The 21,208-nt window shown below is 38.0% G+C and overlaps 1 protein-coding gene across 2 annotated transcripts in view; it reads right to left on the bottom strand.

Moving 5' to 3' along the window:
* Positions 1–21,208, bottom strand: part of Fife (regulating synaptic membrane exocytosis protein fife) — a 128,648-nt gene that overhangs the window by 73,333 nt on the left and 34,107 nt on the right. For both annotated transcript variants that reach the window (XM_086911695.1, XM_086911694.1), the window contains 2 exons: positions 13,647–13,985; positions 6,318–6,426 (listed from right to left, as the gene is read on the bottom strand). In XM_086911695.1, the coding sequence (XP_086767821.1) occupies positions 6,318–6,426; positions 13,647–13,682 (145 nt within the window). In that variant the 5' untranslated portion in view covers positions 13,683–13,985. The remainder of the gene's footprint in view (positions 1–6,317; positions 6,427–13,646; positions 13,986–21,208) is intronic.

Here is a 21,208-nt window from a genome sequence, read left to right on the forward strand (position 1 = left end):
TAACGAGAATCTGAAATTAAAATTCCTCGAAAAAAAATTGATAAAGAAAAATTACCGTCCGTAATCGACGGATTGACCGCGCCGATTTCGATTCTTCTGTGAAAAGTCGATACGAAATTTTCCCATTCTCTTCCCTATTTTCACAATTTGGCTAAAATTTAAAACGAATCGCGACGAATGTCTTCGTAAAACGAATTGATTCTCAACCTTTTTTTAAAAAATTCGGCCAACAATAAGATAAATTAAGAGAATTTTATTTTGTTTATCGATCGATGTATAATACATTTATAATATATTTTGTTTAAAAATTAGCACATGCATGGATATTCGCCAATAGCGAACAATTTTTTGTTGAAAGGGGCTAATTTTATACACACAAGAGATTCGGAAAAATAAACTCCATATCCTGTAAAATGTTACTACCTCTTCTGCTCAAATGATCAAATATTTGGACTGAGTGTCAATTAGTAAAAGAAATAAACAATTTTCATTGCCTGGCAATCGTATAGCGAAATTCATTGGAATACACATAAGTATGAAGAAAAATTATGGTCCATAATCCATTCTTTCCATTCTCTCGTTTTCACAATTTGGCTAAAATTTAAAAACGAATCAGGAGGCGTCTTGATAAAACGATCATCGTAACAATGTAAAATTCATTAGAAAGAATACACGCATCGTAAATATTGATTAATTAATCGAGATTTCGTATCGTTCGTGAGGATATATAACAAGATTCGCGGTCGAGAAAATATTAAAAAGTCACAATTGCAACACTTTAATCCAAATTTCTCGATACCGACTTGTTTCCCAGTGCGATGAAAAAAGAGATAAATATCTTCGAGGGAAACTTCGAGTTTGATGAAAAAGAAGGAAAGAGCCTATCACTCGAACTTTCTTTTTTCAATCTCTCCTCGATAAACTCGATAATCAGTAAACAGAAAGCTTCTTTAGAAACGATAATCATAGCCGTTCTATTCGGCTAAAATTCGACGAAGGACGAAGAAGAGCACGTGCATTCGAAAGAAAACCTCTCGAAATCCTCCTTCGCTCCGTTTACCAAGATATTTCGATTTATCCGATCTTGGAGTAGCTGGCGGCCCGATACCGTGTTCCATTAATTATCTCGATGATTAACAATGCGATTGCGTTTCGAGATCAATTACAGCAATGACCTACTCGATATCAAACAGCCGATAAGCAGGTTGAATCCAATCGTGGTAGATTACAATAACCTGGATTGCCTGTGAGCAGCGTAATTCCCTCTACACGCGTGTACAATGCGCGTGTGTTTGTGGGGAAAAAAGAGAGAGAGAAAACGGAGTGTAATGTTTTCGAGTTTGATCAGCGCAGATTTTCGTCGAGGTTAATAAGGAAATCGCTTTTTAAATGCGCGCTTGTTTAAATGATGCATTGTCGAAGCGTAGAGAAAAAAAGAAATTCACAAAAGGGGAACGAAGAGGAATTTTGCGCAAATTAAACGCAACGACTCGTGGAAGTAATTGAAAAGTAATAGTCGTCACTTGTTTCATCCGATTCACCAATTCTTTATTAAGTCTTGATTCATCAGATATTACGTGTGCTATGTAGAATGGGCGAGGAAAAGGTGGATTTTCTTTTATGAGAAATGACTCGTTGGTTCGAAAAAATAACACCGTCGAATGAAATCGTTTTATTTAAATTAATAAATTCGTTGATCGAATTAATAATTTTTCTCGTCTCCTTCGCATGCAACGTTCTTTCCTCCCTCGCTGTTTCAATTATCCGTTTTTAATCGATTGCCCGCTTTAATTATCCGCCTCGAAGCGAACGTATCTCTCGTATTATCGTAATAATACCGCTCTTTATCGAACGAAAGTAAGGAAAGGATTCTTGTAGATACGAATTTCAAACGTTCATCTGTTCGTTGCTGAGCTCCGTTACGTTCGTCGTATATAAAATTTCCCGACGATTCTATATTATATTTCGCGAGCGTCTATCAAATCTCGAAACCCGCCGCGTCATCGCCCATCGTGACGTGGATGCGATTTTATTTCGCAATTTGTAGATTCAAGCTGGCGATACAGCAATCAGTCGACGTGTCGATAGACCGGTATTTTTTTCGAATATCGAGTTTCTCCACCGTTCTGAATTATTCGTGAAGAAGAGGCGGCAAATTGCGATACGAAAAAAGCTGTTTGAACCTTCTATTATAATATTTATAGACGAATATATATATGTGTGTGTGTGTGTGGGACGAGTTTACTCGTTTTTCGGGGAGATTGCATCTTTTGGAAATTTTTAAGTTGGTTGAAAAACGCGAGAATCGATTACGTGAGAATTATTTGAAATACGAGATTTATTCGTCGAGATTGAAGGAAGAATAAATGATCGTAAAATTTACTCGGATGAATCGTTGTATGCGAAAATCGAATCTAATCGAATATGGGTGAAAATTTTCGAAGCGATAATTAAACTTCAATATCTACAACACGTTACGATGCGCGGTTATATTATATTTAAACAAGAGTTTAATTTTTCCTCCCTTTTAATTTTTATCCTCGTTGAAAAACGAAATTGGAAAAAATATTATATCAATTTTAATCGCTCGTTACGCAATTTTTGGCTCGAGAGGATTTTTTCAACAATATTCTCTCTCTCGTACTTTAACGAAATTCTTGGAAATTATAATTTCTGAAATTCTATCCGCGTTTGGATTCGTTCCGATCGGACATTATTCGAATAATCACCCGTAAAATTAACATTTACGATTCTAACTGCGTTAATATTAATCTATTAATTATCGAAGTTATTATACAGGTTGTTCAATAAATTTTTAGTAACGACGATACAAAAAGAATAAAAAATTATATTTAAAATACGCGGGATGTAATAAATTCTCGATTATTGGAATAATCGTTGCATCCATAAAATTAACATCTACGATTCTAACGTTGTTACTTTTCGTTAATATTAATCTAGTGATAATTATCGAGGGGACAAGTTGTACAGTCGTATTCGATCGCGAAAAAAAAAAAAAAAAAAATTTTTTCAATAAAATAGATACATCGTGTACAAAGAGTAAAAAGATTATATTTAAAATACGCGTCCATATCGCGAATTACAACGCGTACGATACCGTAATAGAGTGTAATAAATTCTCAATATTTCAATATTTAACGGGAGTTTATAATGAAAAACGAAATAAATTGAATTAAACCGAATCAAACGAAATCGACTTTCCCGAATTGTGTTATACTTTATTATTACTCCGTATATTACAATTATTTCCGTTGTCCGTAATTGTTCCGGGCGTGTTAAGTAAAAGTGTTGTGGCGCGCGTATACACGCACACCAGTGCATGATTTATACGAACGGCGAAATTAACAACAACTTTTCAACTATGATGAATATTTACGCAAGTTTCGTAGAAATACCCATTAGTAGCCGGTTGTACATCCACCTTAATTCCGGGCCGAGCATTACCGACCGACGTTTAAACGCGCGAGACGATGCGCAACTATGCCACGAACGTTTCCAACCAACACGGTTTCAACGCGTATCAAGTTTCATCGTTCGAGGAATACGAAACGCGATGTTAAGAGAATTATTATATCTCTACGACGACCGCAGAAACGAATATTAAGATAACTCGCGCAGATATAAATTCGCGAAAAGATATATCGATGCTGGTCGTTTGTGTGGTGGTCGTATTTTAAGGAAAAAAGAAGGGAAAGTATATCGGTGTGTATGTGTATATATATATATATATATATATATATATATATATATATAAGAGAAATTCTTTGCAAATATCAATTTGAACGCGAGATTCGAGAGAACTAATTTTTAACGAAGCATAATATTCTTCTTCTCGCGATTTCTTTGTAAAAGTAGTCCTTGCAAAAAGATTTAACTCCTCCCTCTCATTAAGCGAGTTACGAAACAACCAGGTTCGGAACAGAGCCCCGAACAAAGAATCGTCTCGCGTAAAAATAATCCGGCGTAACGAGTTCAGCCACCTTTCTTTCCTTCTCTCTTCGTTATATGTATATATATATATATATATTTTTTTTTTATCCAATTTCGGAGAAATTAAAGCGACGTTGCTTGCTGGAATTTCGGTTCAAAAAAAAGAAAAAAGACGGATTCTCGAGCGAAAGGAAAAAAGTAAGGAAAAAAAGAACAGGTTAAAACGAAGAATATTCTGGAAGAAAAGCGGAAGTTGGCCGAGTTTAATCGACAGATTTCGAACGGAAGGCGGGAGGAAAAATGGAGGCGGGGATGGAAGAATACGTGATGTCGCGAGAAAGAAAACTGTTTCCTCGGCCGGAGAACGGAGTTGGAGTTTATTTCATTTGGTAAATTCGATGAGAAAGGCTGTATAACTAAGAGAGAGCAGAGCGTCTTCGAGGAAAGTAGGTTAGCCGGCTGCGTCGAACTAGACGGGCAGACAACCGTCTTCGAAATTGCGAATATCGGGTGGAATTTTTTTCAACAGGATTCCCTTCTCCTACAAATTGAGTCGAGATCTCTCTCTATCTCTTTCTCTCGAGGGGATACGCGATATCCAGTCGATAATTTTTTCTCGAATTACTTTTAACAGGCTCGAGCCTGGTACGCGTTGCTTGTTGCCTAGCCTTATCTCGAGCAAGAATCGAGTAAGCTTTTTTTCAAAAACTGAACACCTGGCTAATTTCCTTCCCGAGCTGAATCGTCGAGTTGTTTTAGAATTTGAGATTGAACTTCTATATCCACGGTAGAGACTCCCGTATCTAAAGTGGAATTTTCGGGTAATAGAACGATTACTTTTTTTCGCGTTAAGCTTCGTTTACTCGAGTAGAAATAAACATAAAATTAATAGTTTCTTTCGACGTCCGAGGGTCCCTTATCTTTATAGCCGCCAAGTCGCATAAACTTTTTACCGCAAGCAGCTGCGTATTCTCGCCAATTTCGTTTCATTTCTACCACTTTCTTTAATCATCTTGTATTTCTCTTCAATAGTTAAAACTACACGTTCACTTGCCATCGTACAATTACCGACCAAACGCAGGAAAGTATTTCTTACATCTAAACGCGTTGTATTTACGTTGTAATCTAAATACGTTGCACGCAACGTCGCTACGAAAAACGGATAATAAAAGATCCGTATATTAAATTCATTTCACCGCTATGAAAACCCGTTTCAACGTGGGCAACGAGCAACGCCGCTCATTCAGGATCGCCGTATCAAAAAATGAAAAAATCCTTTTACTCGAACGCGCCCGTTCCACGCGCGTATCAGCATTTCCGTTCCGAGGAATTCAGCGGCGAGAGAGAATTGTGGCGCGTCGCGTAGTTTTGGAACAAAAGAAAGAGAAAGGGCGTGGAACCGTGGCGTAAACGGGGTATAAAACGGAAAGTGTGCGCGTTCAAACGCGTTGTTGTTCCCACGACGTTGAATGAAAATTATACTCGTCGTGTAATCTCCCGCGAATTATTCCGGTTTTCCTACCGGAAAAAGGGGGAGGGAAGGAAAGAGGGAAGGGAGAGAAAGAAGGGAGGAAATTCGTCACTTTCTCGCTCCTCGACGCCACGCTCGTCGGGTTAACTAAGCGAAAAACCAGCGCGCTATTTTTACGCGGGTGACAATCGAGGTAACGAAGCGACGACGAGAAAGGAAAAGGCGATGATTTCCACGATCGTGGAACGAACGAGACTGTTTTTTAAACTATTCCAACGGAATTTTAATTCATCGAGCTTGAACGTTGACTGTTTTAATTAAATTACTGCTGGAGAAAGATCCCATCTTTCGGTCCAATTTTTGTGAGGATGTTCATCTTTGAGCGTGCATCATTATATTGTAATTTTAACCCTTCCGTTACTACGGGCGACTATAATCGCTCTGATACGATATGACGAGCAATCGGAATTATTGCACGTCGAGTATCTTTCTCTGTAGCATCGTGATATTTTATCATCAATTTTTTTTTCAGTAAACACCGTCAAAGCAAAAATTCGAATTGTGAAATGCACTGCCACCGACAATCTCTCTCTGAGCACCGTCGTTGCACATTTTTGGTGCAACGACGGCAAACAAGTCGCCCGTAGCGAAAAGGTTAAATTCTCTGGTGCAGTCGGATAATTTTCCACAGACTGGATATTAATTGCGCGGGGAGAAGCGACTAATTTCGAGCTCGTTCGTTTCCATTCGTCGTTTCTCTGAGCATTTCGTTAAATATAAAGGAAACTCGACGCGTAGATATATCATCGGTGGTTTTCAACGAAGGTAGAAAAAAAGGGGGGAAATGATTTTTTTCCGAATCGATCGATCATTAAGCGTCGATGAGGAAACTCACCGTCCCGTATCACGCCGCTTCCCAATTGCCTCCATTTGCTGAACGTGGTGCCGCCTTCGTCCGGCGTAACCGATCCGGTTGTCCCCGAATCTGGCTGCGTCGTCACCATCTACGACAGAATGAGAAATTATTTATTTCCATCGACACGTTCCATAATCCCCTGCGCTTCGAGCAATACCGTTTTTGAAAAACTTTCCTCGCCGTGGATTCGACTCGACCTTTCAATTTTCGATTCATGCGTACCCTTGGATTTATACGAGCAGCGAGAAATTATTCGCTTTTCTCTCCATTCGTATCTCTCGTACTCTTTTAAATTGATTTCGAAAGACAACGACTCGCACGGGGGAAACTTGTTATTATTCTTGTTCGATCCTCTAAAAAGAAAAGGTTTTTACAAGAAGGCTGAGACTGATGAAGAATAGCGAAAGCTCGTTGAAAACGAAAAGCGTATCGTAACGCTATCTATAAATGTATCCATTCTTTTCCCAAACTCGATGCGAAATAACTCTCGATCCGATTGAAGCTGTGCAAACAAAGGATCGAACAATAATACGAAACTCGTAACGAGAAATCCGAATTTCTTTCCGATCGGCTCTTTCCCCGCTTTTGGAATTATTCCAACAGCGTTTTCGAAACGAGGCTTGGACGACGACGAGCTTTTGGGGAGGGATTATTAAAACAGGGGCGGTAAACGTAATTGAGGCCTGCTCCTCCCCCGTAATGGCGGCAGGCTGGTCGATTTCGCTGGCTCTGTCTCTTCACGGTGCCACGATCTTCATTACAAATGTGTCTGGCTTCTGGTGGAATTTACGAGGGCGATGAGTGGGTATACGTGATACGACTTTTCAATTGCCGACCCACACAGCTTACGGACACAGCCTGTGCTGTAATTTTCCACCGCAGCTTATTCGTATTTATTAGAAACGTCTATTGTTCCCCTGCGAAACCGTGTATATACGAGTTGGATTGTTATATTAGGAGGGATTTGTTTCGGTTGAAGTTTTATGTTTTAACGAGAGAGGATCGTTTCGCGAAAAGAGGAAGGTTGAAAAGAGTCTTCTCAAAGTTGTTTAATCTTTGAAAAAGAACCGATTTTTGTTCGCCTCTCTCGAAACGTGTAAATGTTAATCAACTGTTCTTGTGGATAATTTGCAACGTTAGGAGGAAAATATTTTAAAGCTTTTTCTCTCCAACGAAACGATGTAAGTAGTATCAAAATTGATGAATCGTCCGTTAAATCGGCATAATTACAGTAATTTGCAGTAAAACCTGGCCTATTGAATGGATAAATTCAGCAGAAGAATTCTAAAATCATCCCTGTACAAACAATATTTTTCTGTTATACGTATATATTCAAGTTGGAAATGTGAGAGAAGTTTTCTGAGGTATAAAAAAACTGTTCTCGAATTTCTGTTCGAAAAGTCTGAAATCACCAGACGATCCCTCGTTTCTTATTAAAGAATCTCTTCTCCTTTTCTCGGTTCGAGAATATAACGGTACAAATAAAACGGTTGCTGTTGGACCACTTCCTTTCCAGCAGATATCCACACACACACATACATATATATATATATATATATCCGTGGCAATGAAATCGTAATCAGTGAAACACTCGGACGACTTATATTCTCTATATGTAACTTTTCCTTCTGCTTCTGTTATCGAATAGAAGACTCGTTATATGCACGAAGAAGCATGGTCGAGCCATTTGGCGAAAAATTGGGAAGAGAAATCGACCTGTTTTTTTTTTCGAGAGCGAGAGACTTTATTTTTCAAGAGACTCGTTTGTGTCGATATTGGAAGCATCACGAGCGAACAAGCTCGTATCTTAATAATCGTCGCTTGTTCCATCCGCTTCTCTCTGGCCCGCTTCGACCAGCTCGATCTTCGATTCCGTGCGCTAAGGAGCGCGGCATGTATATGTATGTCGTGTCTCGTACGAGCCACCCATAAATTCAATCGAATCGTGCGGAAAATTGGAAAACGGTTAAACTTGGAAAGGAGGAACGCGTGCGTTTAGTTTATCGAATTTAATAAAATAGAACGTTCCTTTATTCGTGAATTATACGATTTTTACAATTGAATTTTGTAACGGTTCTGGATAAATTATTTATCGATATGTTACATCAGGAGTTCGTGGTAGCTCTGAAGATACTAGAGAAAAGTCGGTGTAGAAAAAGAATGAAATCGAGACTTGTTCGTTAAATTGCGAACGATTTAAATTCGCGTTATATCGTGGATAAATTATTTATTGCGTATTCGAGGAATTTCGAAGGATCGATTCTAGGGGAACGAAAGTTATAGCATGGAAGAAGAAAAGGATGGCTCGTTTATTAAGATATTATTAACCGAGTTAAAATTCGCGTCGATGATGAATCGAGGTAGGAACGGAGCGTGACAATGATGTAACGATGTAAAAAACGATCGCTCTCTCTCTCTTTCCTTCGCAAACTTCGATAACTCGACCTTTCCAGCAAAAAAAAAAAAAGAAAAATATCAACAGTTAATAGTCGAGCAAAGTAAAACATCATCGATCTCTTTTGTTTCTATCATTATTAAAACCTTCACGATCCTGAATAACAATATACACACATATTTCCACCCTTGAAATCGATCGACGCATTCCGAAATATCACACAAAACGGATCCGGATCGATAAGCATGTACCCAACGACAGGAATCCGTGGCGTATTTAATATAATTGCGAAAAGAGGCGGTCGTGATGGAAACTCCGTGACATCCACCATCATCTTGGCGAGTGCAATTATCTCGTGGACGAGATACAGGGGGGGGGGGGAGGGCCTGAATACGCGCATACAAGTTCACGGAGGCGGAACACCGGCCGCCCTCCTCTGTCCTTCGCCCTTCGATCCGTGAGCGGAATAGGGGGGCGACCTCGGCTTTTGGGAGGATTCCAAAGAGGAACGCCATCGTAATCCCAGCCGAGCGATCCGGAATCCCGGAATGCAAATTCGACAGGAATATTAAACGGCCGATACTCTGCATCTAATGCATGGCCGTGTATGGTCTGTTGTGGCCCCACGCGTGCTTTTGTTCGTTGGGAGAACGAAAATGCGATTGAACCGTGACGATCTGAAAAGCGTACGCGTAGGAAAGCGTGGAATAACACGTTGTGTAAACGATTCTCGAGCATTTCTATGGAAAATGCCTGTACGAAAATTTGCATATTGGTCTTTTCTTTTTTTTTTTTTTTTTGCTTTTAACTCGAGGATGTCGCGAAGAGCGTGGTGTAAAAATATTATGGAAGAGCACGGTCGATGGAGAAACGGATGGAAGGAAGGAGCTGTGTACGCACGAGCGCGGCGATTCCAATCGAAAATTTGCATACGAGTTTGCACCCCTCTCTTTCTTTTATCCTTTTTTACTAACGCGTTCTCGATGATGGCCAACATGGCTCCGATGTCGCGAACAATGTGCTTTGAAAATATTGTCGAACCACTGTCGATCGAGAAAGTGTGTAGGAAGCGCGTTTCTCTTCGCCGTGTAAACCGTTCCGCGACGATTCCAATGGAAAATGTCCCAATACGAAAATTTGCGCACCGCTCTGCACGTCGCTTCTCTTTTTTCTCTTTTTTTCTCTCTTTTAAGAGCGCGTTCTCTGATGAACTCGTAAAGAATATATTAAATTACGTAACACGTGGTACTCCTCTATCACCTTTGAACAGTGATTCGAGAATACAGACATGTGGATGAATTTCTTTCAGTGTGAATAATAAAAATACCATCAAAAATGGGTGCGACCTCTGTCGAATAACAGCGTTTGTGCGCCGTGTAAAATTCCTGCACTACTTTCTTCCTTCTAACGCGTTCTCTGATGTGAAGGATATATTAAATTACATAATAACACTCCTCTATCAGCCTTGAACAGTGATTCGAGAATACAGACATGTGGATGAATTTCTTTCAGTGTGAATAATAAAAATACCATCAAAAATGGGTGCGACCTCTGTCGAATAACACGCGTTTGTGCGCTTATTTGCGTATTGTGTAAAATTCCTGCTTTCTTCCTTCTAACGCGTTCTCTGATGTCGCGAAGAATATATTAAATTACGTAACACATGGTACTTCTCTATCATCCTTGAACAGTGGTTCGAGAATGCAGCAGACATATGGATGGATTTTTTTGAATATAATTCGTGGATCCTTATGGGTGCACCGAGAAATGTAGGAGCTCTGTTGGAAGCGCGTGTGTCGAATAACACGGATTGCCGCGCTTCTCCGCGCTGTGTACGCCGAGTGAAACGATTCCATGAATGGTGGTAATCCTGGACAATACCTTCGACAATGGTAGCATCGATATTTCTTTGTTATCGAGTATGTCATTCATCGATGCACCGTCGATGGAGAAAGGATTTGCATAAAAGGAATCGTTAACGGGTTAAAGCGAAGATGAAAGTAAGATTTTCGGTTTCGAGCGTTCTTTTGAAGAACGAAAGATCCTCTCGAAAGGTATCTGTTCGTCGATAAATAAACCAAAAATTGTGAATTAAAGCGTAATTAAAGCGTAAACTCGAACGACGTATATATACGAATAACAGATGTTAATTTGGGACGAACAGTTCGAAAGTTTCGTTATCCGCGCTTTCAATAAGAATGAAAAACGTAAGATAAATGCTTCGCCTTTTCTCTCTCTCTCTCTCTCTGTCTTTCTCGTAGGAAAACTTTTTCTATCCACTTTCCATAAATCTTTCTATAATTATATCTCTCGTATAATAAATGAGAAGGATAGATCGAAACGCTTCCTCCTTCACCTTCTTCGTCTCCTTATTGTCAGAAAATGGAGGAAATGCGATGTAATCGAAATCGTGTGAAATCGTTGGAATCCATTCGTGTCGGGCTGGTGACAAATTCATCGAAGCCCTCATGAATCTTTGGTGAAGCGGGCCATTGTTTTGTTGAAATTCAACTCGAAAATCTGCGTTTCAGATCAAACAAGCCCGGATATCAGTCTCGAACGCAGCAAAGCCCCGCGCTTTTGTTGAGATTGCATCCACTCGTTTGACCAAAATCCTTTACCGAGTTCATTCGTTCTGAAAACGGAACGAAATTTAACGAGTGAGAACTATCGCCACTAAACCTCTCTAAACAACTAAATAATTCGCGCTTTTCCATGTATCCTCGAGCTCGATACGTACGCTACGAAATTCCCAACCACGGAATATATTTGTACGCGTTATTCGTAATTTAAAATTTACATCTTTTGGCGAAATGATCCACGTTTCAAAATGTTTCGAAATATTCACGCTTATAAATGTTCTTTTCTTTTTTTTTTTTTTTTAAAGAGAATATTGTTTTAAGAGATACTTCTTTTTTTCTTTTTTTTTTTTTTTTTTAGATATACATCAAATTTTTTAGTTAGAGACAGTTAAATATATAAATAGCTCGTATATAAAATTTATATTTCGTACGTCGATATTTCAGGGGTTACTCGTGCATGCATGTCAAACGATCGATCCAACTCCCATGTTATTAAATATACGATATTTATTCCATTCCTGATATTTTATTCATCCCGCGGACGCAAAATGTTTCGATTTATTCATCTAATCCGCTTTTCGACTTCGTTCAAAACCTATTACACGTGATACAATAACGTAACGTTATGAAATCGAACGTTTCATTATTTTTCTCACGAATCGTGTATTCAAAGTTCCTGTTCGCGTTACACGCTTTACACATTACAAACTTTCGTATCGGATACTCTTTTTAAATATATTTCAAACGGTACTCGCAAAATACGTTCGAAACGATTTCCTCTAAATTTCCCTAAATGGATCATCGCCACGATTCTTTCCTTGATCGAAGATACATTTTATACCATTGATACCGATCCAAGACAGCGTCTCGATTCGGCGGTGTTAAGGAAGAGTCGGTGGCCGGATGTTTCCAACCCCCTCGAAGAAATTTAATCCCCTCGACTCGATCGCAAGCATCTCGACACCATCTCGAAACAATGCCGTTTAATCCTCGGTGCTCGACAAACCGGGGGATACGATTCATCGTCTTGAGCCTAGATTCCACGACGATACAAAGAAACCAAGGCCGTGCCACCGCTTATTATATTTACCTCCCGGTCGAGGGGGTAAATCTCGTCGAAATCGGGTTCTAAAAAGGGGCGAGAAACGGATGAAACTTGGCTCACCCATGCGTAAAATGTATTATTCTTTGTTTGTGTTTCACGATACACTCTTCTTCTCGAAGAGTAGACGAGCTCTCTGTATAAATCGCGTCGATAAATATATTTTATTCCCTCGAGAGAAGGGGAGAAATAGAGAGATGTAGAAGGGGGGAATAAAACTCGCTTCTTCTTTTTTTTCCCTTACTTTATGAACGAGCGTAAATAGTTTGTTTCGTCGAATTATGAAACGTCTCTGTTCGTTTTAATTTTAATCTGAGAGTTAAAGTTAGAATCAAAAAATAGATTAATTGATATTAAAAACAAGTGTTCGTCAAGTTTTTGCAATAAGCAATGTTTGCAAATTCGAATATAAAGTTGCTTCTATATCTTTTAGAAAAAAAAGAAAGTTTGGTTTATTACATTTATGCAGTTTGTTACGACGATCTTGACGATATTGATATTTTGTAAATATTCGAATATAAATATTACTTTTATATCCTTCAGAAGAAGAAAAAAAATTTGGTTCACAGTTTATTACGATGATCTTGACGATATTGATATTTTGTAAATATTCGAATATTGCTTCTATATCTTTTAGAAAAAAAAAAAAAAGTTTATTATAAAGTTTACACGGTGCTCGTTGTATGGCTGCGTTCACAACGTGCCCTTAAACCTAGCGTTATCTCGATTCATATTTTGTGCTTGATTTTATATATATATATACAAATTTGGATTGACTCGAATTTTTTTGGAGAATGATGTATTTGAAATTATAATTATATTAAACTTTGATTCGGAATAATTTCGACTTTGGAAATGGTATCGTCGATTGGTATCGTCATAATTTTTAGAAAATTTTTAGGTTTACACGTAATTTTGATATTGGTATTGCATTGGAATTACCAATTTCAGTAGATTCGTCACCAAAATGATAAGGGGATTTCAAGAAAAATTTAGTTTTGAAGGTGTCTTCCTTTTGGAAATTTACAACAAGTGTTGAAAATTATTATTTCTATGAATGAATTTAACATATTATGAATTGAAATCGATATAACACTTCACGCCTATAAACGTCTACATTTATTATTCTCCCAATAATATAATTTTCTGTTTATTACGACGATCTCGTCAATATTGATATTTTGTAAATATTCGAATATAAAAGAAGGAGGAGAAAAAAAGATAGTCACCTTTTTGACGAAGGATACCACGTTGGCAGGCAGCATGGTGATAAAAGTACGGTTGGCTGGCCTCGGTTGGGAGAAACGGAAGTGCTCTTAGCTCCCTGTTGCGCCTTCCTTGGCGTTCTGGTTTCCGGCTCCGGTTACCGGCATAAAGTCGTCGCCCGATGTTGTTGTCCGCTGTTGCCCCGGCCTCTGCGTTTCACGATAAATTGCCGACACACCGAAAACAAGGCCGCTCGAACAAAAACGTGGAGCCGCTCGGCTCACCCTTCTCCCAGATACGCATTCCCTTGGATTTGTTTCACGCCGGATATCATCCCGTCGATTTCCCTCGACAAATTACCTCTGAAACCCACAACGTGTCTCCTCGTTAAAATGCTAAAACATTACTATTTATTACTTTAGCTTTTTCTAAATAAACTGGATAACAAAGTTTTGAAAAACGTGAAAAATGTTTAATGTCGTTTGTTCCAAACTAAGATAAATAATATGAAATTTTTGAACGAATGAAACGCATTTTTGCAGAAAATTTAAAATTATCGGGATTATCGAATTCTACGCGATATAATCGCGTAATGGATCGGTTATATAAATCGAATCGAGTACTCGTGTTTCGAAATACGCATCGAATTCGTAGTAACGCGATATTTTGTACGTGTTAAAATAATCACGCGAAAGTAAAAGTTTCGTACATGCTCGCGCGATATAACAAAATTCACGAAACGAAATTTACGTTGATTTTCTCGATGGATGGAGAAGGAGAGATAATTGAAATATATAAAACGGATGTATATAAATTAGCAAATCTGTCGCGTGAAGCGCGGAGGGATCGAGTGTTTAAGCTGACGAGTTGACGAGAGGAAAGGAGAAGAAGAAGAAACGGAAGAAACGAATTTGAAATCGGTCCAGATCCATGTAGGATAGAATGGAAGAATTTGATGTACGAACGAGTTGAAGATATTGGAAATCGGAGCAAAGAAACGGTCGAAACTCGTAGTAGCCTCTCTTTGAAACGTCTTTCTGCGACGTTGAACGGATATTAAAGCGGCTTTGGAATAACGTTCGTCCATATTTTTGAGATATCCTAACCTTGGTTATTTCGTATTGCATAGCAGTTGAAAAGGAAAGAAAGAAAAAAAAAAAAAGAAGAAAAAATAATTATTATTCCTTCCACGCGAATTTATTGCAATGCATCTGCTACATTTTCGAATTTGATTTAATAATCGTAAAAGAACGCGTAACGTTAGAAATACAATAATGGAAGAGATATTTGCTAGGAGAAAGGAATAAAAGTTTCTCTCTCTATCTAAGTAAAAGTAAGAAAGGATCACTTCGTACGAAAGGAAAGCTTTCTTCGATATCTTCGAGTTGGATTTCCATTCACGAGGAATTGTGCGAATATCGGGTAGTTATCGCGCTGTGTCTAAATAAGGAATCGATGCGCGATTCAATTGATAGAGATGAAATCGTTTATACAACGATCAATTGCGAAAAAGTGTCGGGTTTCATGGCGAAAGAGAGAGAGAGAGAGAGAGAAAGAGAGGAGAAATAAAAACAATTTGTATGAAAAAGTGGCAACACAATGGCTTTATAATTCCGTATCGCGATCGTGTTTCCCAAATGAACAAATGTTTTTCAACTGTTGAAAAAAAAAAGAAAAAAAAGAATTAAAATACGGAGTAATAAAGGAATAGATGAAAGGGATAAAAAGTTGGGAAAAAAGAGAAATGTATAGAATATGTCGTGTATAACTTGTCAAGTATTCATGGAATCGATCTAATTTCCTAATATCAAACACTGTATCGAATCGTCCCAACTTCTAAACACTTCGAACGCATCTTGGAACGCGTTTCCAAGTTTCCAACCAACGTCCATTCTCCATCCAATCACCGATCTCGATAATTAATTTTTTGAAATCGGCAATCGCGCAATTTCTTCCCCGACTGTGGAAGCATTCCTCGGAGCAGCATCGTAGAATTGCCGAGAAGTTGGACCTCGTTCGTTGGGATCATCACGAGATAAACTAATATGTGGCCCAGGCCATTATGAGCGCCATTCTTGAAATTCCACGCCATCCCCCCCTCTCCGACCACCTTCTTTCTTCTTCGCTCGAAGAAACGCGTCGAATCCCTCCCTGCCCCACGTGGAATTAACACGCAATTTCCCTCCATTTTTAATCTCGTTCTTCTCCTGATCATCCTCGAAAAAAAACGTGCCGCTCGTTTCAACGCGAAATAATGATTAATCAAAAGTTGGGCGTCAATCCGTTCAAAAGTGGTTCTAACTAAATTCTAAAAATTTCCAATAAAGTTATTTCCAGTTAATTACTACAGTTAAAATGCTACGAGTAACGTTTTCCATTATTTCCAATTATTGTAATTACGTTGAACGGTAAATTATTTCTAAGCAACTTTATCTCCAATTATTAAATTTCTCCTCCCCCCCTCCCCCCCCCCCGTCGGATTACCAATCCCAGATATATTTGTTCCGAGAGAAGTTATTCCATGTTGTAACGATATTTCACGCGAGGGCGAGAAATAAATTTCCCTTCCTTTTAAAATTTTTAAACGCGAATTTCGAAGCAGCTCGCAACTTTTACCTCCCAAGATCGTCCGTCCAAATTTTTATCGATAACTCTGGAAACTTTTGCCGGGAGGGAAGAAGAGAGAGAAATTTTCGCGGGTGTCGCTTTCCGAATATTTCCGACGAATGATAGGGGAGGAGGGATACGTGGCTTTACAGGCCGAATAAATTCTACACGATATCCAGATGTTACGAGACCTCGATCGAGAGCAAGGAAAGCGAAATAGTGGCTTGCCTCTCCCGTCCTTTTCGCCGTAAAATCGACTCGCGGACATATATCTGATGTATATCGCGCGTATTACGTTCTCGAAATGGCGGTCGCACGAGATGGGATATTTTCGTTTCGAGTGGAATTAATAGATCGAGGGATCACAGTGCGGTGTTCGTATCGCGGTTGTAAACTTTCGCACGGTTTGATCTGAATTTTTTTGTTTTTTTTTTTTTTTTTTTTTCAGTCGGTTTTATCCGCAAAGGGATAGACGAAAATTAACGGTAGGAAAAAATGTAAACGAAAATGTGGGATGAAACGATAACGAAAGAACGATGTTCATTTTTTTTCTAATCAACTATTCGATTTTAAATTTCCAAGAATAAACATTCTCTTCTCCTTGAAAGTGATCAATAGGTGTTTTATGTTGATACTTTAGCAGCTACTCCGTTCGACTACCGTCGGCGTAATGGCGTCGTCAACTGTCAATGTGTTCTCGAAAGATAATATTTTATCCTAGTTAAAACGCCTTTAATACGACGTATTAAATTTCTTGATTATTCGAAAGTGCTTCCGGAACAATATTTTCCCTTCGAATCTTTTATCACACGCGTGTCAAGAAAATATATTTTAAACATCAATTTCCATTGAAAAACTTTTTTTTTTCTTTTTTTTTTTTTTTTGCAGAAATAAACTGGTCTGGGTCCGGCAAAATAAGTCACCCTCTCTTTCCCTTTCTCTCTCTATCGTCGATGTTAAAAATTATTGGCGTTAAAAATTTAAAAATGTCGAGCTTCTCGGGTTGCCGTGATAAATTTCTCTTTTTGTTTCTTGTTTTTACACGAAAATATTATTATTAACTCGGACGGCGAAATAAGTAAAGTTGTTCGAATGAAATTTTTTCGATTGTTTTTTTCGCGCGCGAGAGTGCGAAATAGCACGTCCAATAATATGCAAAAATATCCTTAGATCGCGTCGAGCGACGTAAAAAAAAAAAAAAAAAAAAAAATGCTTTAATAAAACTTGATCCCGTTTTTGAAATATGAGTTTTCCACGCAAAAACTTTCTTAGACGTCATCCTACTGTGGATTACTCAAATTCGAGCTAGTTATTTAAAGAGGGGGGAAAAATAAATAAATGAAAATATGCTCGAAACTTAGTTCGAAAAGTTAAAAAGAAAAAGAAGAGTCACGATTCTATCTGTTAAAATATTTTCGAATCAATGTATCGACAGTCGCTTATATATATTAACTGTTACATTATATGTTTTCTTTTGGAAGAGACCAGTCGACGATGAAATCACATAAATTTTTACGTACGTTGGGAGGAAAAAAAAAAGGAAAGAAAAAGTTACAAAGTTACAAAGGGGCAACAAAAATATAATTTAAAAATAGATGCTATTGAAAAAAAGCCCGGCTCGACCCCGAGAGATCAAAGGAACACGGAGTCAGCGTGAGAAAATACGTATAAAAATGCGAGGAGAAAAAAGGAAGAAGAGAGAGAGAGAGAGAGAGAAAGAGGAAAGAAAAAACGAAGAAAGAAAGAAAGAAAGAAAGAAAGAAAGAAAGAATGGAACGAACGAGATTCGAGAACGAAGGTAACGATTTTAAAATATTAAAAATTAAAATCAAAAAATATATATATATATATTTCACGAAACATCGTAACAAAAACTTCAAAAGTGACGATGTTTAACGATTTTTCGCGTGATGAATCTTGTAACATTTTCATAAAGAGAAAAGAGAAAAAGAAAAAAACTCCATTTCGTCGTTAATTGAATAGTGCTCCTCTTTGAATGAGGAGAGAAAGACTTCGCTTAATCGGTATTCGCGTTTCTTCGGGTCACGGAAAAAAACCTTTGCCGACCGATCTTATCGAGGTCGATAAGGGAAAAAAAAAAAAAAAAAAAAGGGAGAGAAGAGGAAAAAATTTTGTTCTCCGACAGAAGACCGTTTTGGATCAATGTCTTTGTTGTATCGCGAGGGTGAATCTACTTATCGGCAGGTTATCACGGAAGTGGAAGGTTATAACCTTCCTGGCACGGAAAATCATCAAAGATCATGTTATTAATGGCGGAGAGCTGTAAAACGAAGTTGCATGGTGGAACAACGGTGTTCAATATCGGTAACGTAATAACGTAAAATGCAATTCGAACGCCGCGTGGTTAAACGAATTTTGCCACGGGGATATTTCAATTCAATTTCTCTTCTTCGATGGAAATCCCAGGCTTTTTATTATTTTCGAAAAAGAAGAAATTAGGAAATTCAAATTCGGGATAATTTTGCAAGATGAGTATATAACAAATGAAACGGCCAAAGGTAGTTGTTGTTGAGCGCGAGGAGAGACTCTTTTTCTCCTCCCGATTATCCAGCAGTTCATCGATAATTTCGAGGAGGAGAATTTTATCGTTGAGAATTTATTCAAATTTTCTAAATATTACTTCCAATTTTTTTCGATTCCTCTGAATAATACTCGAGGATTTTTATATTAAATTTTTGTATTATATTTCCCCTCTGCGTGAGTAAAGAGCAACAAAGATAATACAATAATGGAAGTAATTCCGAACGAGGTATGATAAGAACCTATCGATGAAATTCTGTCGAGAAGGACAAGGGAAGAAGGGAGACGGAGGGAAGACGAAGATGGAGAGTATAAAAGCAACAAGACGAATTTTTTAATCCTTTTTAAACGTGAAAGAAGAAGGCTTATAACTGTTCTCAATTGATGTTTCTCAGAGACCAATCGTGATAAATTGCGATTGGAAAGATCGGCGTACCGTGAATCCAGGTCTGGCTTGTACACAGGGATTACGATGTTCGCAAAGAGGAGAAGACAAATCTTTCTCGTTTTATTTTATTTATTTTTTTTTTCTTAAAAGAGACTCTAAAAAGATCAAATTAATTGCAAAAAAGTTCTTATTGCGCTGTAAGAAACTTACAGGAATTTATCTTTTCACCGATTATTCGAAAGATAAAATTTCGGATATTTTTGAGGAAATAGAATATCCCTGGAAAATTTTCATTGAATTTTCATGTACAAATCAATAATATATATATATATACACGCATACGTGTTATTAAAGTAAAATAAAGATCTGGATTATCGGTTAAAGTTTATGCTCAACCTTTGCGTGTTTCCCTCGCAATAAGTCTCCTAAGCGGAAATAATCATTTTTTAAGTTGCGATAAGATTGTTAGCAACATGCAATAAAACTATTGAGTGGAAAAGAAAAACTCGTGAAAACCAGTTGTTGATGTCAAGGATATATAAGACTTTCAAATTCATTCTATTCCATAAATTAAAAAATTAAGGTAGACGATAATAATCGTCTATTCTGAAAGGATTTCAAGTTTTCCTTTTTATACTTATTAGAAGAAGAAAGTTTGCAATTACGTTTGCCGAGTAAGAGAAGAACGAGCAACATTTATCCGGCTGTATTTTATCGAGTGACGATTCGACAAACATTCTTCTTTTTCCTAAATCCCTTTAAAAGCGTCAACCAATCTTCTAAGTACTGTTGCGCTAAAAGGGAGAAAACCTTTTTTACAATCAAAGGTTTCAAAACGATTGTCTATAAATCTAAACCATCGAGCAAGTCTTTACAACAAACAAAAAAAATTCACATCTTATCCTCGATTGTAATTTAACATTCATCGTTATTAAATTTTCCTTTATCCAAAAAATCTCATCTCGTCGAACGATAACGCAATTCCTCCCTTCCCCGTTCCAATCCAGACAATTATCAAAAAAAGAAAAGGAAAGGGAAGGAAAACGAAGTTTCCAACCTCGATCTTCAATTATCGAGAATCAATCGTTTGGTTCTACCACTTGGAGCAATGGGACACGGAATCACCAGGATTCTTAATGCTAAACAAGTTTCGTAGAGGGGCGTGAATCGATACGAAACACTGGCGGGCGATATTCCAGCCCAATGTCGGATATCCAACAATGCCGTCGTCTTAGTCCGCTTTCCAACTACTTGGCGTCCGCCCAAGCACCGACCCTTACTACTTGTTGCGGACGTCCAACGCGCCACTACACACCAACGATATTGTCCTTGTTCGTTCCATCCTCCGCCTTCGTCCTTGTTCCGCGAAACAAATGGGACGTCCAACAGTCTCCGAGATTACTCCGCCTCGATGTTATTATTTTCCTCTCTCCCTTTTTTTTATATCGAGGGAAAGAGGGAGAGAGTGACTCGGTCGCGGTTTCGAGAAAATGTTTCGATAATCGTTACCGTATATTGTAATGTTATTTCGTCGATGATCGAAATTGTTGTAATAAAATTTAAATATTAAAATTATGGAACGGAAAAGGAGGCTCGTGTAATTTTAAAATGAATCGAACGTAGGGTATGAATGAAATATCATTATGGAATTTTCGTTCCATATATGATATTTATAAATACCTTAAAAATTGATAAAATATCGATAAATATTCAACGTCGAATGAATATTATATTTCGAAGGCGTACAAGTTCGAACGTTCTTTATATACGAAGAATCTTTCTCGCTGTATCAGAGACATAGAAGTATCGTGTTTCATACGTGTTCGTTGAGTTGAATCCTTTCTCCTTCCATGTTCTTTTTCCTTTTTCCACGCGGTAATATGAAAAATATTGGCGTAATACGCGTAATTTCTCCTCGGGCTATGAGAAACAGTATCTCAAACGAGAATGCTCGACCGAAGAATGTTTTCTCGCAACCGGTTCCGCCATTTTCGTACGTTCGTTGCCCCCAAAATTCCTTCGTTATTATCATTAAACTAATATTCGATA

The sequence above is a fragment of the Apis florea genome, unplaced genomic scaffold (genome assembly GCF_048593485.1).
Source record: "Apis florea isolate Af1SG1 unplaced genomic scaffold, ASM4859348v1 contig_3367_pilon, whole genome shotgun sequence".
NCBI classification, from domain to species: domain Eukaryota; kingdom Metazoa; phylum Arthropoda; class Insecta; order Hymenoptera; family Apidae; genus Apis; species Apis florea.